At 35.7% G+C, this 17076-nt stretch overlaps 1 protein-coding gene across 1 annotated transcript in view; it reads left to right on the top strand.

Moving 5' to 3' along the window:
• Window positions 1-17076, top strand: part of CPS1 (carbamoyl-phosphate synthase 1) — a 127071-nt gene that overhangs the window by 82168 nt on the left and 27827 nt on the right. The window contains exons 22-27 of the mRNA XM_066232804.1: window positions 5993-6134; window positions 7549-7614; window positions 8065-8128; window positions 9788-9969; window positions 15246-15440; window positions 15851-15918. Of these exons, the coding sequence (XP_066088901.1) occupies window positions 5993-6134; window positions 7549-7614; window positions 8065-8128; window positions 9788-9969; window positions 15246-15440; window positions 15851-15918 (717 nt within the window). The remainder of the gene's footprint in view (window positions 1-5992; window positions 6135-7548; window positions 7615-8064; window positions 8129-9787; window positions 9970-15245; window positions 15441-15850; window positions 15919-17076) is intronic.

Here is a 17076-nt window from a genome sequence, read left to right as displayed (position 1 = left end):
AGAACACAGGAGAGACATCCCTCTGTAGAAGCCCAGCCGTGCTAACCGTTCAAAGATTATGGCAGAGCGTGTAAAAGTCTGATGGTCTGTTTTTAAAATGATTTTCCTCCTCTAGAATTTCAGACTGTCATTTTTGTGCTGCCATGTAGAGAGAAACTAAAGATTATGAAAAGGCCAGCATCACAGCTATTTGGTGTTTCTTTGTTTTATTGTTTAGATTCTATTATGCCATGATAACAGTGTACCCTTTGAAGAGTTTGCCCTTGAACTCTGAAAGCAAGGAAAACTGGTTGGGGAAGGAACATTTGGATCTAGAGGACACAGTTCTGAAATATGGATTTAATGTGTTCATGTTCAAAGAAGTAAAGATAAACATAAACATACTTAGTACACACAAGTTCATATTAAATAACAGAATAACTTATTTATTATACAGATTTTAAAACTGTGCTTTAGAACAATATACTCTATTCAGCTGATCACATTTCTCACTTGGTATAATGCTCTCTTGATTTACAATATAATACAAACAAAACATTCCCTATTGAGTTTTCAAAGAGCAGAGTTTTGAATAACAAATTCAGGGTTTATATTTCTTTTAGTAACTATTCTGTTTTGAGTTTGTTCCAAATTAAGGTTTTTATTTTCCTTTGGAAAAACAGAAATATTCTAGCCTCTTCCCTAAAATAAGCTTTTACCTAGCTTGCTTTAAACAAATTTCACCCTGATGAAAATTCTTTTTAGCAGACAAAATAGAAGGCAGTCCGATATGGACAGATAAAAATGAGGAGCATGTATCTGAATCTCCACATTGTTAAATGAGCTTTTATGTTCACTTAAGATTATTCATCTTGTATTTGACTCTGAAGAGGTTTAACCTTATCTGAATCACTGGCCCAAAGCTAATGAATCGTGTCTTCAAACTGTCTCTTCTTTTATTTTATTATAATGGGTCTCAAAATAAAATTTTGTATCAGAACAAGTAGGGAATAAAGTCAATTTTCTTCTGTGTGTAATGATATGCCAGCCAGCCTGCATTATGCAGAATAGCAGAGAGAGTGAATGAGGGACATACAGAGAGAGGTAGCCTGCCCCCGGGTCTTGGAGTTAGGGGTGCCTCGCAGAATTAGGGCAGCACAGAATGTGGGTAGGGACCTACCTTATCTCTCTCTCTCTCTCTCTCTCTCTCTCTCCTTGTAATTGCTTTTGTAGGTCAAATGAACATCTCTTTTCTCAGTGAGGGGGATTGCAAAGTGCTTTATGCTATTTCACGAGCATGTCTAAAGAGTAGAAATGAATTATGAAGAAGAGACCATGAATGAAATACTATATAGAAGATATGTCACTTTGAAGTTCATATAAAAATACCTACTCAATATTTGCATTCAAGTTGAGATAGATGAACCGGAGCAGATTCATGTGCCATTCGAATTTAACACACCCTAATATTCAAGATGTTAAAAACTATCATATCATGCTATTGATCTAATTATAGTATTTGAATATTGGGCAAAAGATGAAGCAGGTTTTGGTTCACCGATAAAACATTCTGAGATTCAACTTGTGAAATTAAAACATTCACTCTGCTGGTTTGGCTTCATAGGTCTATTTCAGAACTCTCACCTGGGATGATGTGAGGGGTGCCAATGGAGAAATAGTTTTCACCCCCATTCTGAAATTCTATCATTCATGGTTCATTATTTTGTGTTACTGTTGCTCTTCTCAGGCGTCCTCTTTAAATAATGAAAACTCTCTGCGGTGGATATGCTAGGGAAAACAGTAAAAGTTGAGTTGGTCTAGTGACAGATAGCTATTTTTTGCCACCAGAGCTGAGCCCAAAATTAATTCACTTTATTTCTTTATGAATAAGGCCAGTTCTATCAATCATCTTTTCTTTAGAAAAATTTGTTGTTATGACTCCAGTTTTATTTGGTGGGTTGGGAAACACTTTGTGTATTTGCTGAAAATATCTTTATATATTCCATTGGACCTTTTTTTTGGGGGGTAGAAAAGAATAAGGAATTATGCATACTTCAGTAATAGAAAAGACTGCATTTCCGAATGTGAACAGAACAAATGCAAATGCGCTGCATCCCTAATGGAAATGTGAGGAATCTGAATGGTTTCTTGTTTGTTTTATATCATTATGTATAACTTTCATTTAAAGCAATATAGGAACTTTTGAAAAATGGGCTGATATTCCATATAAGAAAAACTAAAATAAATCTTTAAAGGCAAAAAATGCCCCACAAAACCCAAAAAACTAACTAACAAACAAAAAAGAACAATTACAAAAAAACATGGCCCAAAAATAAAAGATAAATATATTACGCCTGGTTATCATAGACTTGGAGAACTCGCACTTAAGCTTGTCCATAGTCAAAATTATAGGTGTGATGGTTCTTTTCAAGGCATGTTTCTTAAGTGTGTGTAGACCACTGTTGTTTAGGGTCAGGGTTCAGTCATTTAGTTTAGTGTGGTGGTCAAGATAGTAATGTAGTATAGGTTGGCCTCAGGTAGGTTTTTGCAATAGTAAAGAGATGTCTTATTGAAGGATTACTTACTCTTTGCTTGTTTTATCTTTACTAATATCCCGCAATGATGGGAAAATGTTCTAGCAAGCAGCTAGAAAACTCTATGCTCAGTGTCGTATATACAGTATTTCTCCACTTAACTTTCATATCTATGTTTTTAATATAATTTCAGATCACAGAGAAAATATGTAGTTTTCCCTTTGCAGGTAAACATTAACATGATTTGAGATCTTTTACCAAACTCATAATTAAAGGTATTTATTTAAAAAGAACATCATCCAAAGTTCTAATTTAGAAAAATAGCTAATTTATCAAGCACTTCTACTTTGAGGTTGAATGCACACTTGTACGAAAACAAATGAGCAATTTATCTAGGAGCAGTCTTGGCAAGGAAAAGTGGAAATTTACATTTCTAAAATAAATAGCAACAACAACAAATCCCTTCCTCTGCTTTTGTCTCAAAAACATTTTTTTTTTAGTGAGAGAGAGAGAAAAAGAGAGAAAGAGAGAAAGAGAGAAAGAGCCAGGAGGGAAGGGAGAGAGATGAGAAGCATCAATTCTTCATCGCAGCACCTTAGTTGTTCATTGATTGCTTTCTCATAATGCCTTGACTGGGGGGGCTTCAGCTGAGTCAGTGACCCCTTCCTCAAGCCAGAGACCATAGGGTTATGTCTATAATCCTATACTCAAGCCAGTGACCCCACGCTCAAGCTGGTGAGCCCACGCTCAAGCTGACGACCTCGAGGTTTTGAACCTGGGTCCTCAGCATCCCACGCTGATGCTCTGTCCTCTGCACCACTGCCTGGTCAGGAAAAAACATTTTTTTCTTGACAAAATTAAAGCTAAATCATAAACTTGGGTGTCGCAAAGACCCTCAGAAGCATTTCCAAGCTTCCCAGAGGAAGCTGGGCTCACAGAACATGTTTACTAAATGTTAACTCACTAATGAAAGAATGGCAATGAGTGTATTCCCACCTTCACCATCCACAATTGCCTGCCAATTTTTCCTAACTACAAATCCTCAGTATATTCCCTATACCTGTGATGCCTATGGCTGCCTCAAAGTATCGCAAATGCAGTTGCCCTTGCTTATAGTACATCTGTCAACTCCTTCTTCTATATAGAACTAAACTTTCTTTATGGCTCTATTCTCATCCCTTGACTGCCATAGTATTTCTCAACCACAACCACTCACATTGCTATCTCTTTTCTCTGACCTCCCATTTTACCACACAGCTTATTTTCCCATAAAATGTGTTGAATCACTCTCTCATTCATTGTCTCCAATATTGTTTTGTATCTTTTTGGGAAGCATTGTCCCGTAGAAATTTCTGTGGTGATACTATGTCCTGTAATTGGCATTATCCCATGCAGTAGTCACTAGTCCTATGCAGCTATTGAACACTTGAAGTGGGGCTAGGCTGACTGTGGATCTAAATGTTTAATTTCTAAAAAATTTAATTAATGGACATGCCAACTTAAATGGTTTTGTGTAGCTAGCAGCTACCATATTGGACATCACAGTTCTAGAGCAGGTAGTGCAGTGGCTGGCATACAGAGTAAATGACTGATGACAATAATCAGATTGTGTTCAAGAATTTGACAAAAAGATGTGTTGCTCTCAGAGAATGCTGATCAAATACTTGGGAAGATTAAAAAAATCTAAATGGGAATCGAACAATATTAAGTTCATTGGGAGAAATAACAAATTGCTTTGAGAGACAGAAGGGAATTTAGGTGCCATAGTAAAAGCATATTGAATAAGAAGAGCTGTGGCTGCAAAAACTTAAACTAAGTCTGCTGTCAAAACCCTAGAGAAATAGCTATTAAATATACCAGCTTGATTCTCTCTTCTCTAAACTCAGAATATGAATAAATTAAATAAAGAAGTTTGAAGAATAAAATGAACAAATTGCAATAGATTTCATTCAACCACATTTTAATAGCAGAATTTCAGTGCAAATATTTATTACTAGATCTTCTGACAACATATTGTTACATTTTAATTTTATTGAATTGACTATCAAATTATCATAATTGAATTTTATTGTACTGACTATTGCTGAGAATAGCCGGCCCACAGCTATTTGGTTAAAGATGCTTTTACAGTAGTATTTTATTTTTCTGAACATTGGGCCTTATCAGTTGTTTCTGTGCACATTTAAAATTTTGGTTACAAGCTGATTTCAATGACTTCTTTGTTTTTACTATGAAATAAAAGGGCATGGATTTACAGTTATTTTTATTTATTTAAAAAATATCTATTGGATGTTTTCTGTGGGCCAGAGAGTGTGCTAGGCTTTGGGAATAATCTGGTAAATGAGCCAGATGTATTCCTTGTCCTTGTGGAACTTGAATCTAGCAGGAAAAAAATCTGATTGGTTAAAAAATAAAAGTAAGAAACATCTAAAATACTAGGTGATAATGGCATGTTAAGCAGTGTGCTTCCAACTGCCAACTTGGTTCAAACGTAAGCATCAGTGAGGAGCCCAGGAAGATCATTTTGGATAAGAGCAGACTGAGAAGGCTTCTGAGATAAAGTTTGGCTTTTGTTGACCTAAGAAGGGTGGCTGTGAGTTGGAGAGAAGTTGAGTAGATAACAGGAATATTATAGTTTTGCAGATGCGAGAAACAACAGGAATACAGTCTGTTCCATGCAAATGAGTGTGGGGACAGTGAGGAGATAAATCTGGCTTGAGTAGAAAATAATCATGAAACCACAAAGCCATCTTCCCAACAGAAGACAGATATCTGATATTAATAACTAAAGGCAATTTATGGAGGAGACCTAGACTAATGCAGTGTTGGGATGCCCAGATGAAGATGATTTTCAAAGTTCATATATATAAAGACCTGGATACAGGTCAGACACTGGAGAAGGGTCTACAGATTTGGGTATCATTGACCACTTATACTACTTGTGCCAAAGACAGTGGCTAGATTTAGACAGGGAGAGAAAGTAGCAAGACTAAGCACATAACTGAGGATACAGCCTTGGGAAAAAATAATAAATAATTTTTGGGAGCCATAAATGAAGGTGAGAAGCAACTTACCAGAAGCCAAATGAAAATACCTTGGAACATTGAACAGGTCATACACTGACAGGTTAAGGAGAGCAAAAGTGAGAAAGAGCTCCTTAATTTAGTAAGGAAGGGGGTCCCTGATTATTTTTAAAGAGGAAATCATTAGAACAATAAATGCAGAAACCATTGTTCAGGAAATAAGAAGAAGGTGCATGCAGTGTGAAAGTAGGCATCCACATGTCTGAGATCAGCTTTGCGAATAGACTTCAGAGAAGCTAGAAGCTGTCGTGGGTTATTTGTTTATTTTTAGAACATAAAGCCAAACCTGTTGAAGATAGAAAATGAAGAACCTTTGTTGTTTTTGAGATGAAATAGTTGACTGCTTCTTATTGTTGTTGGTTTAAACTTGAGTCTCTCTTTTTCATTAAATCCTAGTGAGTCCATCACAGAAGAAATCCTGAGGAAGGCAAAGGTGATTGGGTTCTCAGACAAGCAGATTTCCAAATGCCTCAAGCTGACTGAGGCCCAGACAAGGGAGCTGAGGTTAAAGAAAAATATCCACCCGTGGGTGAAACAGGTAAAGTAGTTTTTCTTTCTTCTCAAGGTTCCTCAAGTGAAATGTAGGCACCAAATCATAGGGACACTGTCAATAAAAAGAAGGGTGGGATTTGAAAGTGACTCTACCTGTTCAGCTGATGCTCATGATGTCACCAATTTTATTTAGCACAGGATTTGTTTATGCTTAAAAGGGAAAGGGTAAAGTGGTAACTGGGATGTAAAGGTAAAAGTGAGTACATGATTTTCTTGGCCTAAATGAAAAAAGAAAAAGAAAATGACCTCTCTTCTGCTTTTTGACTGAGTGCAAATATATCTGTAGAAAGAGAAATCTTTAATGTAGAAAAAGGACTTGAAATACTCTAACGTAGTGGCTGAGGCTCTTGAAAAGAATAGTTATCTCCTTTGGCACTAACTTTTTACAAGGTAATACTTTATGTTAAGTACCCCATCATTATGGTTCATTTAGTATTCATTGTGATAGGGTTGGGCATAATGAGCTCATCTAGTATTCATGACAATCACACAAGAACTTTCATAGGTGTACCGTTGTGATTTCTTTCTTTCTTTCTTTCTTTCTTTCTTTCTTTCTTTCTTTCTTTCTTTCTTTCTTTCTTTCTTTCTTTCTTTCTTTCTTTTTCTTTCTTTTCTTTTTTCTTTTTTTGGCCTTTAGTAGAAGAGTTGTCTTGGCTTAAAGTACCACACCAGCCGGTTTTTGTCCTTTAAAATCATTGACCTTTCCCGTGTGCTCAAGGGGCATATCCATACCCTTAGGTCTCAGGCTTGATGCTATTTCCTACTCAGCAATTATTATCTTTTTTTTCTGTCTCACTGCTTTACACTAGCTTGCCCTGTCAGCCCCCAAACCCTTACTCTCTGAGCTGAGCTCCTGGTCCTTGAGAGCTGAATTGATTCACTTTTTCCATTCAATGAAATCTTGTCTCCTTCCTTTATGAGACCTGTGTCATCCAATAGCTCATTGCCATAGGTAACTTAACTCTTAAGTGTTAATTTGGAAAACCAAAGACATTCTTAGCTATAAGTCATTTTGCTTTGATTTTAGATTTTATCTGCATTTGTTTTAGACAACTTGCTCAGTTAGTCTTCTCGGTAACTTGCTGATTATATGACTACTTTCTTGTGTTCATGAGAGGAACTACCAGAATAATTCAGTGATGCTCTGGGATGTGTATTGTCATTATTACTCAAGTGATACATGTGTCATTGTTTTTCTTCCCCCTCTTACTTTCAGAATTAGAAAGCAATTGGAATATACATACCTTTTTCTTGTTTTCATTTTTGACAGTAATAAACATTAAAAGAATACAAACGCAGCACTGAAAAAATGCACAATCTTCTTGAAAAAGAAATTGTAACAAAAGGAGTGAAAAATTTTACATTTATTTATTTATTTATTTATTTATTTTCTTCCGTAGATTGATACATTGGCTGCAGAGTACCCATCAGTGACAAACTACCTCTATGTTACCTACAATGGTCAGGTAAGAACTGCTACATTGCCGTATCAGAAATCTCTAGATTTATTAAATGGTCCACATAGGGGAATACATGCTTTTTGTCTTTGGTTATCTAGTAATCTTGGTAGTGAAAATGACATTATGTGGATCAGATGTGATGATGTTTTCCTGTACTCATCTTTTAAGAACTGCCTTAAGATGTTTAAATCCGACAAATGAAAGGATAAGGACCATGGTTCTATGAACCATTCAGTTATACCACATTCTAATGACTATTTAATTAAAACAATATTGAACTTTTACTTTTCTTTTTTTACAAATAAGTAGAGCTTTGATAATTTAGAGCTTCCCAGGCTAACAGGGAATGCATATCATTAAGAGGAAGAATGAAAGAAACACTCGGAGACAGGACACTTTGTTTAAATAGAGGGAAGAATGCATAATTTTCATAATCTTCTTTTTTCTCCCTCTCAGGAGCATGATATCAAATTTGATGACCATGGACTGATGGTGCTGGGCTGTGGTCCATATCACATTGGTAAAGTGATAACTTACATTTACACAAGGCTTTATAGTTTGTATAGTACTTTTCACACATGCTAATTTCATTATTTAAAGACTATGTAAAATGCTGTTATAATAAATTGCAAATTAGGAAATTGAGGTTCAGAGAGAGAGAAAGCCCAAACATATGTGGCTATTAAGTGGTGGAAGTGGGACTCAGATGTAGCCCCCACTGCAAAGTCTGTCTTTTTTCATTTCATCAGTTCATCCTTTTATCATTTTCATCCTCATGAACTAAACTGAGCCTCTCACTGAGGTTAACAAATGAATTACACTTTGATTTTTTCTTTCCTAGCATAATATTTCACAAAGCTTTATATTAGCCCAAGAACTTTATACATCAGCCAGAATTACATTTGTAGATAAAATTTCTGACTTAATGTATGATCTCTTTGACATTAAATGCAAAGACCTCCTCTCATTGGTGCATAGAGTATTATATAATTTGATTAGAACATTCTCACTAGAAATTGTTACATATCCCCCTAGACACTTAAAAGTAGATATTTAATAATGAATCAAGATCTATTACAGTTACAAAGTATGTATAGAAACAGGCAATGATATTTTTCCAATAAGTGTATTTAACATTGTTTCTCTAAAGTATTCTTAAATGTAGTTTACCAATTTTTGACCAAATTATGAAGGCGGAAATAAATGCTCGTACCTTTACCAGTATATTTTCTTTTGGCTAACTGGCCTAAACACTGCCCCAAGGATCTACTCTTTCTTTCTCTAGACCTATTTTTCTTCCTCTTCAAATTTCATCTAATATATGCCACAATTCTGCATCACACTAGGGCCCAGGGAAGGCTAGCTGAGATGACAATCAAATCTATATTTAATTGATAGCAAGAATTTACATAACTTATTCTGACAATAATCTTTAGGAGACAAAGTCCTAATGTCAAGGATTAGTACAAATCCCAGAACTTTCAGTTCTATGGCATCCCAGTAGAGGTGATATTTTGAGGCATTTAAGCCATTATTATACTTCAAATTACATCTTAGAAGGTCACTCACTCTGCATGGGGTAGCCCTGTCAAGCTTAAAAGAATATGCATGCAAAAGACAGGACTTTCTAATCAATTAAGGTATGTCAGAACTACAAGTCACCTCAGGGATCATTGGGCTTAGCCTTTAGATAGCAGGGTAAGTGGAAGGACTGAAATAAGAACTCAAATATTCTGATCACTAACTTAACTACTTTTGTATACTGAGGTTAGTATGTTTACTTTGAATTTCTTTTCAGTAAATGGGAGCTATTTTTTTTATCACTACAGTTTTCACCCATTGACTTTGAGATTCTGTAGGCTTCAAATATGGCTGTTACCTATTGCAGAACTTAGCATATAAAACAAGCCAACATGCCGTTGTTGTTTAATTAGTCCCATTTTTCCTGCTATTACTATAATGTACATAATAAATCTGAAATTTATATTCTGGAGTCTTAAAAATTGAATTGAAAAAGAGGAAGAGAAGGGTCAAATAAAGCAAATGTAGCTAAAAAAAATTGGAAGAGCATTAGCTTCCTTAGCTTGAACTGACTGCAGTATATACATATTTCTGCTGCTCTTTATGTAGTAACTTCACGCTTCTCTTACCCTTCTTCTCAATCTCCATGTCTCTGCAGGCAGCAGTGTGGAATTTGATTGGTGTGCTGTCTCCAGTATCCGCACACTGCGTCAACTTGGCAAGAAGACTGTGGTGGTGAACTGCAACCCTGAGACCGTGAGCACAGACTTTGATGAGTGTGACAAATTGTACTTTGAAGAGTTGTCTTTGGAGAGAATCCTAGACATCTACCATCAGGAGGTAAAAAAAGAAAAAAAAAAAAAAAGAAAAAGAAGAAAAATATATTGCAATGAATATTTTCTATATGTATATTCAGTATATAGATGTATATTGTAATTCCCCTGAAGAAAAAGGGCTGTCAGTGTCTTCTGTTGTCTAATTTTGTAGTGAAATTTTAAAAAGAATCACCCCAGCCTTTGATTCCTGAGGCCTTGGCTCAGAGTGATTATTTTTCATATAAAATTCATGTTTTCTTTCTAAGCGTTCCAGCTCTCCTAAAAACTCTTCTTGGTAACATGTGCCAGATACATATTAACTAGTACAAGACAATCCCAATAAATAGTTTGTAGAATGATTGAATTGGTCATCTAGACATACAGTAAGCAGCCTCTTTCTACTGTAGTTCATGGGCTGTTGGAGTTTAATGATGAAATGATGATTCCCAGAGTTGAGAAGCCACTTACTTGTTCACAAAGGACAGTGAAGTTTTTGTGCTATCAGATAAATCCATTTAGTTCTCAATGTAAGATCACTAAGTCCATTCTGAATGATTTTGGTACCTTTATAACATTTTCCTACAGGAGTGCAGATGATTATAGGTTACTGTATATCCTGTAGAACAAGTTAAATGATCCTAAGTTAAATTAAAAAAAAATAACTACTGGAAAATTTCAAAATGATATCCAGTAGTTGTGCCTTTTGGTGTCATGACAGTTAATTCTTTCCCATAGAAAATCATCCCAAAATGTAAAATATGGTCACTTAGAATAAAGAATACTGAATTGGACCAATAATACTTCAATTCTAGTTTTAGTTGAGAACTCACTGACTTGTTATTTACATTCTCAGTGCTTCATCTTTTTTTGGTTGTTAGTAAATTATATAAATGTAAACGTGTGCTTCATGCAGATACTGTGAAGGTAACGTGAGATTTATGGTTGAAATCACATGGTAACATATAAAGTATAGTGCAAGAACAATGTGATGGTTTTGTTAATATAAAGAAAAATGGACAAATTTAGGATGAATGTGCCATCATAGTTGTCTCTTTAGTCCTGGCTTACTGATCTTTTAATATAACAAATTGAGCCATTATGCAGAATATGCTCCATTTTTAGTTTTCTCTCTGACATGATTTCTCTAATGATTCTCTAATATTCATTTCAGATGCCTAGGTAGGGATAAAAATAAGTGAATTCTGCAAATGTTTCTTGAGCACCTTTTAAATGCCAGGTGTAACAAGACAGAGAGCTATAAAACCAGGTCTCTATGTTTAAGGCATTGAAATAAAACTAAACTTTATGATATAAATGTATAAAAAAATACATAATTGGTTGATCTGGTGGTGGCTCAGTGGATAGAGCATCAGACTGAGACACTGAGGACCCAGGTTCAAAACCCTGAGGTTACTGGCTTAAGCATGGGCTCATCTGGTTTGAGCAAGGCTCACCAGCTTGAGCACAATGTTGCTGGCTTGAGCAAGGGGTCACTCGGTCTGCTGTAGCCCCCCAAGTCAAGGCACATATGAGAAAGCAATCAATAAACAACTATGGTGCTGCAACGAAGAACTGATGCATCTCATCTCTCTCCCTTCCTGTCTGTTGCTATCTGTCCTTCTCTCTGTCTCTGTCACAAATATATATATATATATATTGGTAAGAACTGTGGGCAGTAGCAGCAGGCACTTTATACATAATTAATTATTTCCCCAGGAATTCTTTAAGGAAAGATTAGAAATGTTGATAACTGCCTTTGAATATAGTTACACATAAATATTATTGAGTTCCTTTTACTATAACTGAATTTAATATAATATAAATAAACTGGCCCTTCTTTGAAACTAATTGGCAATTAAAGGGCAACTATATATTATAAGGTAATTTTAAATGTTAAGTTGGGAAACATAAGAACAATATTCCATTGATGTATTTTTTGCACTATTGTAGGAAATTACACAAATCATATGTACATGTGCATGTATGTGTATGTGTATATAGGTTTCCTTTCGTGAGATTGTTGTGTAGCTTCTCAGCAGGCTCTACAGGTTTTGTTGTCTCTCATAACAGGTATTTCTTAACCTTCAGGATACTGTCCTTATCTGATGTTGGAGGTAAATTTGTGAAAACTGGAAGCACATCTAAACTTATTCAAAAGCACACATTTGAGTCACTGAGAAGGGTAGTAGGGTTTCCCGAGGATATGTAGCTACATGAGATGATGGGAAATATGATGGGTCTCCTGGTCTAATTCAGGACCAATGCTGTTCCCATGGCATCAAGGGAACATCTCTAAAGAAACATTAAGATGTCAACAAAGTGGCATGCCCTTGTGTAAAGCTGGTTGTTTTGAACGACAGTCTTGACCAGAGTTTGAGTGAGAGGGAATGCTAGACGTGCTGAAGTCTCCTTCTCACTTGTTCTTTTCCCTTTTTAATAGAAAATGTTGTAGTGATATATTCCTTTATCTGAAGACATTAGCTTAGTGATACTGGGTTTAAAACGTAGGAAACTCAGCTGGGTAAAAAAGATACAAACAAATTTAGGTAAGAGCCAAGTTTAGGAACTTTGGGAGTCAATGAAGTTAGTTGAGGCTGAAGATTTTAGATATTGGTGAAACACTATCTGAATTTTGGAATATTTTATTTCAGTAAATTCCTTGAAAGTAATTAGGTGTTAAGTAATCACAATGATGGTCACTTACCTGTGTGAGATACCAGCTTCTCTTAGGTCCCTACAAGTTTTGTACTTAGAATTGGGGCCATTTTCAGTTAGAATTTTTCCTGAAAACTATTCTGTATTAACTTCATCCTACAAACTTGTTCTCTGCTCTTGAATTCCTTCTGCTGTATGAACACAACTTATACTACACCATCATGCCGGTACTCTCAACCGTTCCTATGGGCATGCTTTGTCTTTCCAGTGATGATCTGTATTTCTGGAGGTCGAGGAGAATAGGGTTTTACCAGTAATTTTTCTACCTACTACTGTTCAAAATGAATGTTTTAGAAGTAGCTCTCCTTGTATCCTGTAACATTAACCACCACTGAAAACAGCTGGAAAAATAATTAGCTTAAGATTCAAAAACTTGGTATAATGTTAGTTAAACATATCTGCTTTATAATATGTAGAATTGAGTTCAACTACTGCCTTCCTGTTTGTTAGATGGGAAATATGGACAAGTCATTTTACCTTCATAAGCCTTAGTTTCTTCCATTGTCAAATGGGTGGGGAGTGACTGCCTTAGAGGTCAAACAGATCTCTAGGGTATGTAGTAGCAACCTTAGAAAATAGTAGCAGTTTGTATTATTATTGTTTTGAACGTGGTTTAATTTCTTGAAAAATAAAAATTGCATACAGCTAATTTGAAATATATTGGTATATTTATTAATTAAAGGCTTTTAATTCAACTTCAAGCTCTTATTTAGTTAACTTCACGTTTGCTTCCTTAATTATAGCGATTGTTTTGAAGTCCTTCACAGGAAGGACCTTTGTATTCATTTAATTGAGGGATGAGTTTTTAAGCCTTTAAAATATTAACACCATTAATAAAGCTAAAAATAAGCAGATACAAATATTATTATAAAGAGAATAATTCTTAAAGTTTTTCAAAAGTGTATATTGACTATAAAAATGATAAAAAGTAGCTAAAGTACATTTATAAATATGCAGAACTGTGGATTATTATTTTCAATACTGTTTACAATGCATTTAAGCATGAGATTGCAGGTGTTTGCTTAGGCAGAACAATCATTTTTTTTATCAGAGAGAAATTAGCTTTATTCCTTTTAAGAGCAGTTCGGAATGATTTCAAAGACTGATAAAATACATTTGGTACTCATCTTGACTTCAGCAATTTTAATATTGCATCAGTAGGTCATTAAAGCAAACACAAATGATGCCAAAATCAATGGCCTATCAGATATTATATTTTCTAATATTGATGATAATGTCATTTATATACTTCTATAAAATTTTTAATGTTTATTCTTATTGAGTCTTCATACCCACCTTATGAAGTTGGCACGTACTGTTGTCTTAATTGTACAGACAAGAATTCTGAGCCTCAAGGGAAACTTCACAGAGGGGACCAAGATGGGAAGTGACTTCTGACATGAAATTCAGTTCCCAACATTCCTCATTGGCTCACCCTCACCATTAGAACACCAGCCTTGAGAAAATTTGACATTTTGTGTTTGTTTTCTTTCTTTTTTAATCTTGAAGTTTTGACTGCTAATAGGAGGTTACGGTTAAAGATTCTGACACTGCTTGTAAGGCAAATAGTAAGGAAATAAGGAAAAAACAATCTACGATTGGATCCTATAGACAAGCACCAAAGTAGCAGGAAAACAGATGTTAAAATAGGAGGCAGGATTTAGATTGACTTTTGGTTTAGGGGTAGAGATTAAATAAGGAAGAGGAAAAAAGGAGGAAGGAAACAAGGGCAGGAAAGGAGAAGGGGAAGGGGGAAGTGGTGCAAAAAGCTTGTCAATGGGAGTGAACCTGGTTGGGGACAGTGGTCAAGCCCTCTGCCGGTGGCTAAGAGAAGTGATGATAGACAAGATAGGAAAGTATGAGTTTATCCTTTATGTTTCAGGTGATGGACACCATTAGAGAACTCTGAGTAAAGGAATAACTTGTAGGATGATTAATCTGAATGTGCAGGGCAGTGTGGAGGGAAACAGGAGAGGTGCATGTTGGAAGGATGCATCGGTATGACAACAGTAGTCCAAGAATGAATTGGTCGTAGTGTAGAGCAGTAGTTTTACATTTGGGCGACTGGTGAAAATAGGAAAATTATTTTGGGGACTGCTAAGGCAGAAATCATCCTGAGCCTAAGCAAATTGGACTAAGATCATTGGGTCTATAGTCTTCCTACAACATCAGGTAGTTAACTCTTTCACAGATGGGCACAAAATTTCCAGTAGACCAGTCAGCGGATCAACAGTTGAAAAACACTGCTGTAGAGTATATGACAAAGATATTTACTGGATTGAATTTCTTTTTTTAATTGTCCCACATGTGTATGTCACCCACTCATGCGTAATTGTATGGCAGTTATATATGGAATAGTGTATAGTTGTATGGGCTTTTATGTAGACTTTATCATGTAAGTGCCTGAAAAATCAGAACTAATTCATTTATCTCTTTGTGGCATGACCCAATATTTACCTTGATAGGAAAAATGAAACCATCACAATCATGCTAATCATTTCAGGAAGGAAATGGAGGCAGTAACAGCACGGTTGTTCATTCATGATGAAGTTACCCCAGTGGCTGACATTGCACATGTTTTCTCAGGCGTGTGGTGGCTGCATCATTTCCGTCGGAGGCCAGATTCCCAACAACCTGGCCGTCCCTCTGTACAAGAATGGTGTTAAGATCATGGGCACGAGCCCTATGCAGATCGACAGGGCTGAGGATCGCTCCATCTTCTCAGCGGTCTTGGACGAGCTGAAGGTGGCTCAGGCACCCTGGAAAGCTGTTAACACTCTGGTAAGGAGAGAAATACATGTCTGTTCTTAATGTTCTCTTTTGAAGTCATAACCTGAATGTTAACTACTGCAGGTGTTAACTGCAGGGCAGAGAAAACGCACTGTGCTTAGTGAATTTAAAGTTGCAGTATTTCCATGATTGCACTTAAATGTTGCTTATGAATTGATAGGAGTTTTCTCATTAAGATTCAGACAATGAAAAGAAGTTCAAACTCTTTTTGAACTAGATTTGCTATTTAGAATTAGAAGCTAGAGATTTTATGTATTTCAGTGTCCAATTTACATTTTAATGGTGTATTTTGAGAGAAAGAATAAGAAGAGTTGCATTACTACTTATTGTAATGATGCCATTCTGCATTTTCATTGAATATTTTAAACCATATATATTTTGTTGTTGTTTCCATTAATTAGAACGAGGCATTGGACTTTGCGAAGTCTGTGGGCTACCCCTGTTTATTGAGACCTTCCTATGTTTTGAGGTAATACATTGCTTTCCAAATGATTTAAAAACTGAGAGATAGAAAACTGCATGTTGTATGCTAATAGCACTAGGCTTTGATGTGTAGTAACTTGTAAATGCATCAACAATTTCCAAACAAATACAACCAGATTGAGGTCCTGTGCACAGTCCTTCAGCATAATGCTTTTCCTTCAGGGAGTAGCAACAGGAAGACATGACAGTCCTACTTCTTGGAGACAGGGCTGAGGGTACCTCCTTGCCAAACTGTGGGAAGATAGTTTTACATTAGAGAACAGGACGATTCAAGAAAACCAAAAAGCAAAACCAAAACAAAGCAAACTTGAGCTATCTATTCCCCGGCATCTGTTCTCTAATACCTGGAAATGACAGCTTATCTTTGATTGTTGTCAGCACCTTCTGATGGTGCCTCTGGTTTGAATTTTTAAGTTTGTGAGATCACAGTTTTTTAATAGATGATTTATCATGGAGAGGGATATGGGCGGTGAGGATCTTTTGTATTAGACTCTGAAACTAAGATCTATCATCAAAGGAGAAGTTGTGAATTATCACCTCCTCTCTTCAGATGTTACCACATGTAAGGAGCCTACTTCACTGAACAGGGGATAATAAGAGACACACCATTTGCTGTGCACAATTTGAAAGTGTAAATGGAATTTGAGATGGGATCCTTTAAAATAATAAAAAATTTCAAATGAGGTGGAAAACTTTTCTTTTTATTTAAATGACATTTTGTATAAACCACAGTCTCATAATACTATTAATGTAAGTTCATTTAAACACACAGATATTTAAGGGAGGATCACAGAAAGCAGCTTTGACTATTGCATTGCCTTTATCATCTTTATCTACATCTTTGTTCTAGTTTCTCATACTGTGAATTATCAGTGCTATAGCCTTAGCTTTCTTGTCTTAAACAGATGAAGAAATTGAAAGCTCTTTATGCAGAACTTTGTAATAGAGTAGAAAAGGTAAAAAAAAAATACTACTTTTTAAAAAAAGGAATGGGGAAGTAATATATTTTCCTTGTTTCTTCCCCTATTCTTAGTTTTCCTTCTCTGTTCCCCTGCCATTTCCCTTTGAAAATGTCAAAATTTGGAGTAAATTGATTTCACACAGCATTCTTTTTTAAGTATTTAGGAAGAAGGACATAGTTGAA

The sequence above is a fragment of the Saccopteryx bilineata genome, chromosome 5 (genome assembly GCF_036850765.1).
Source record: "Saccopteryx bilineata isolate mSacBil1 chromosome 5, mSacBil1_pri_phased_curated, whole genome shotgun sequence".
NCBI lineage: Eukaryota > Metazoa > Chordata > Mammalia > Chiroptera > Emballonuridae > Saccopteryx > Saccopteryx bilineata.
The sequence above is the reverse complement of the archived record's forward strand: the minus strand, read 5'-3'. Positions and strand labels throughout refer to the sequence as shown.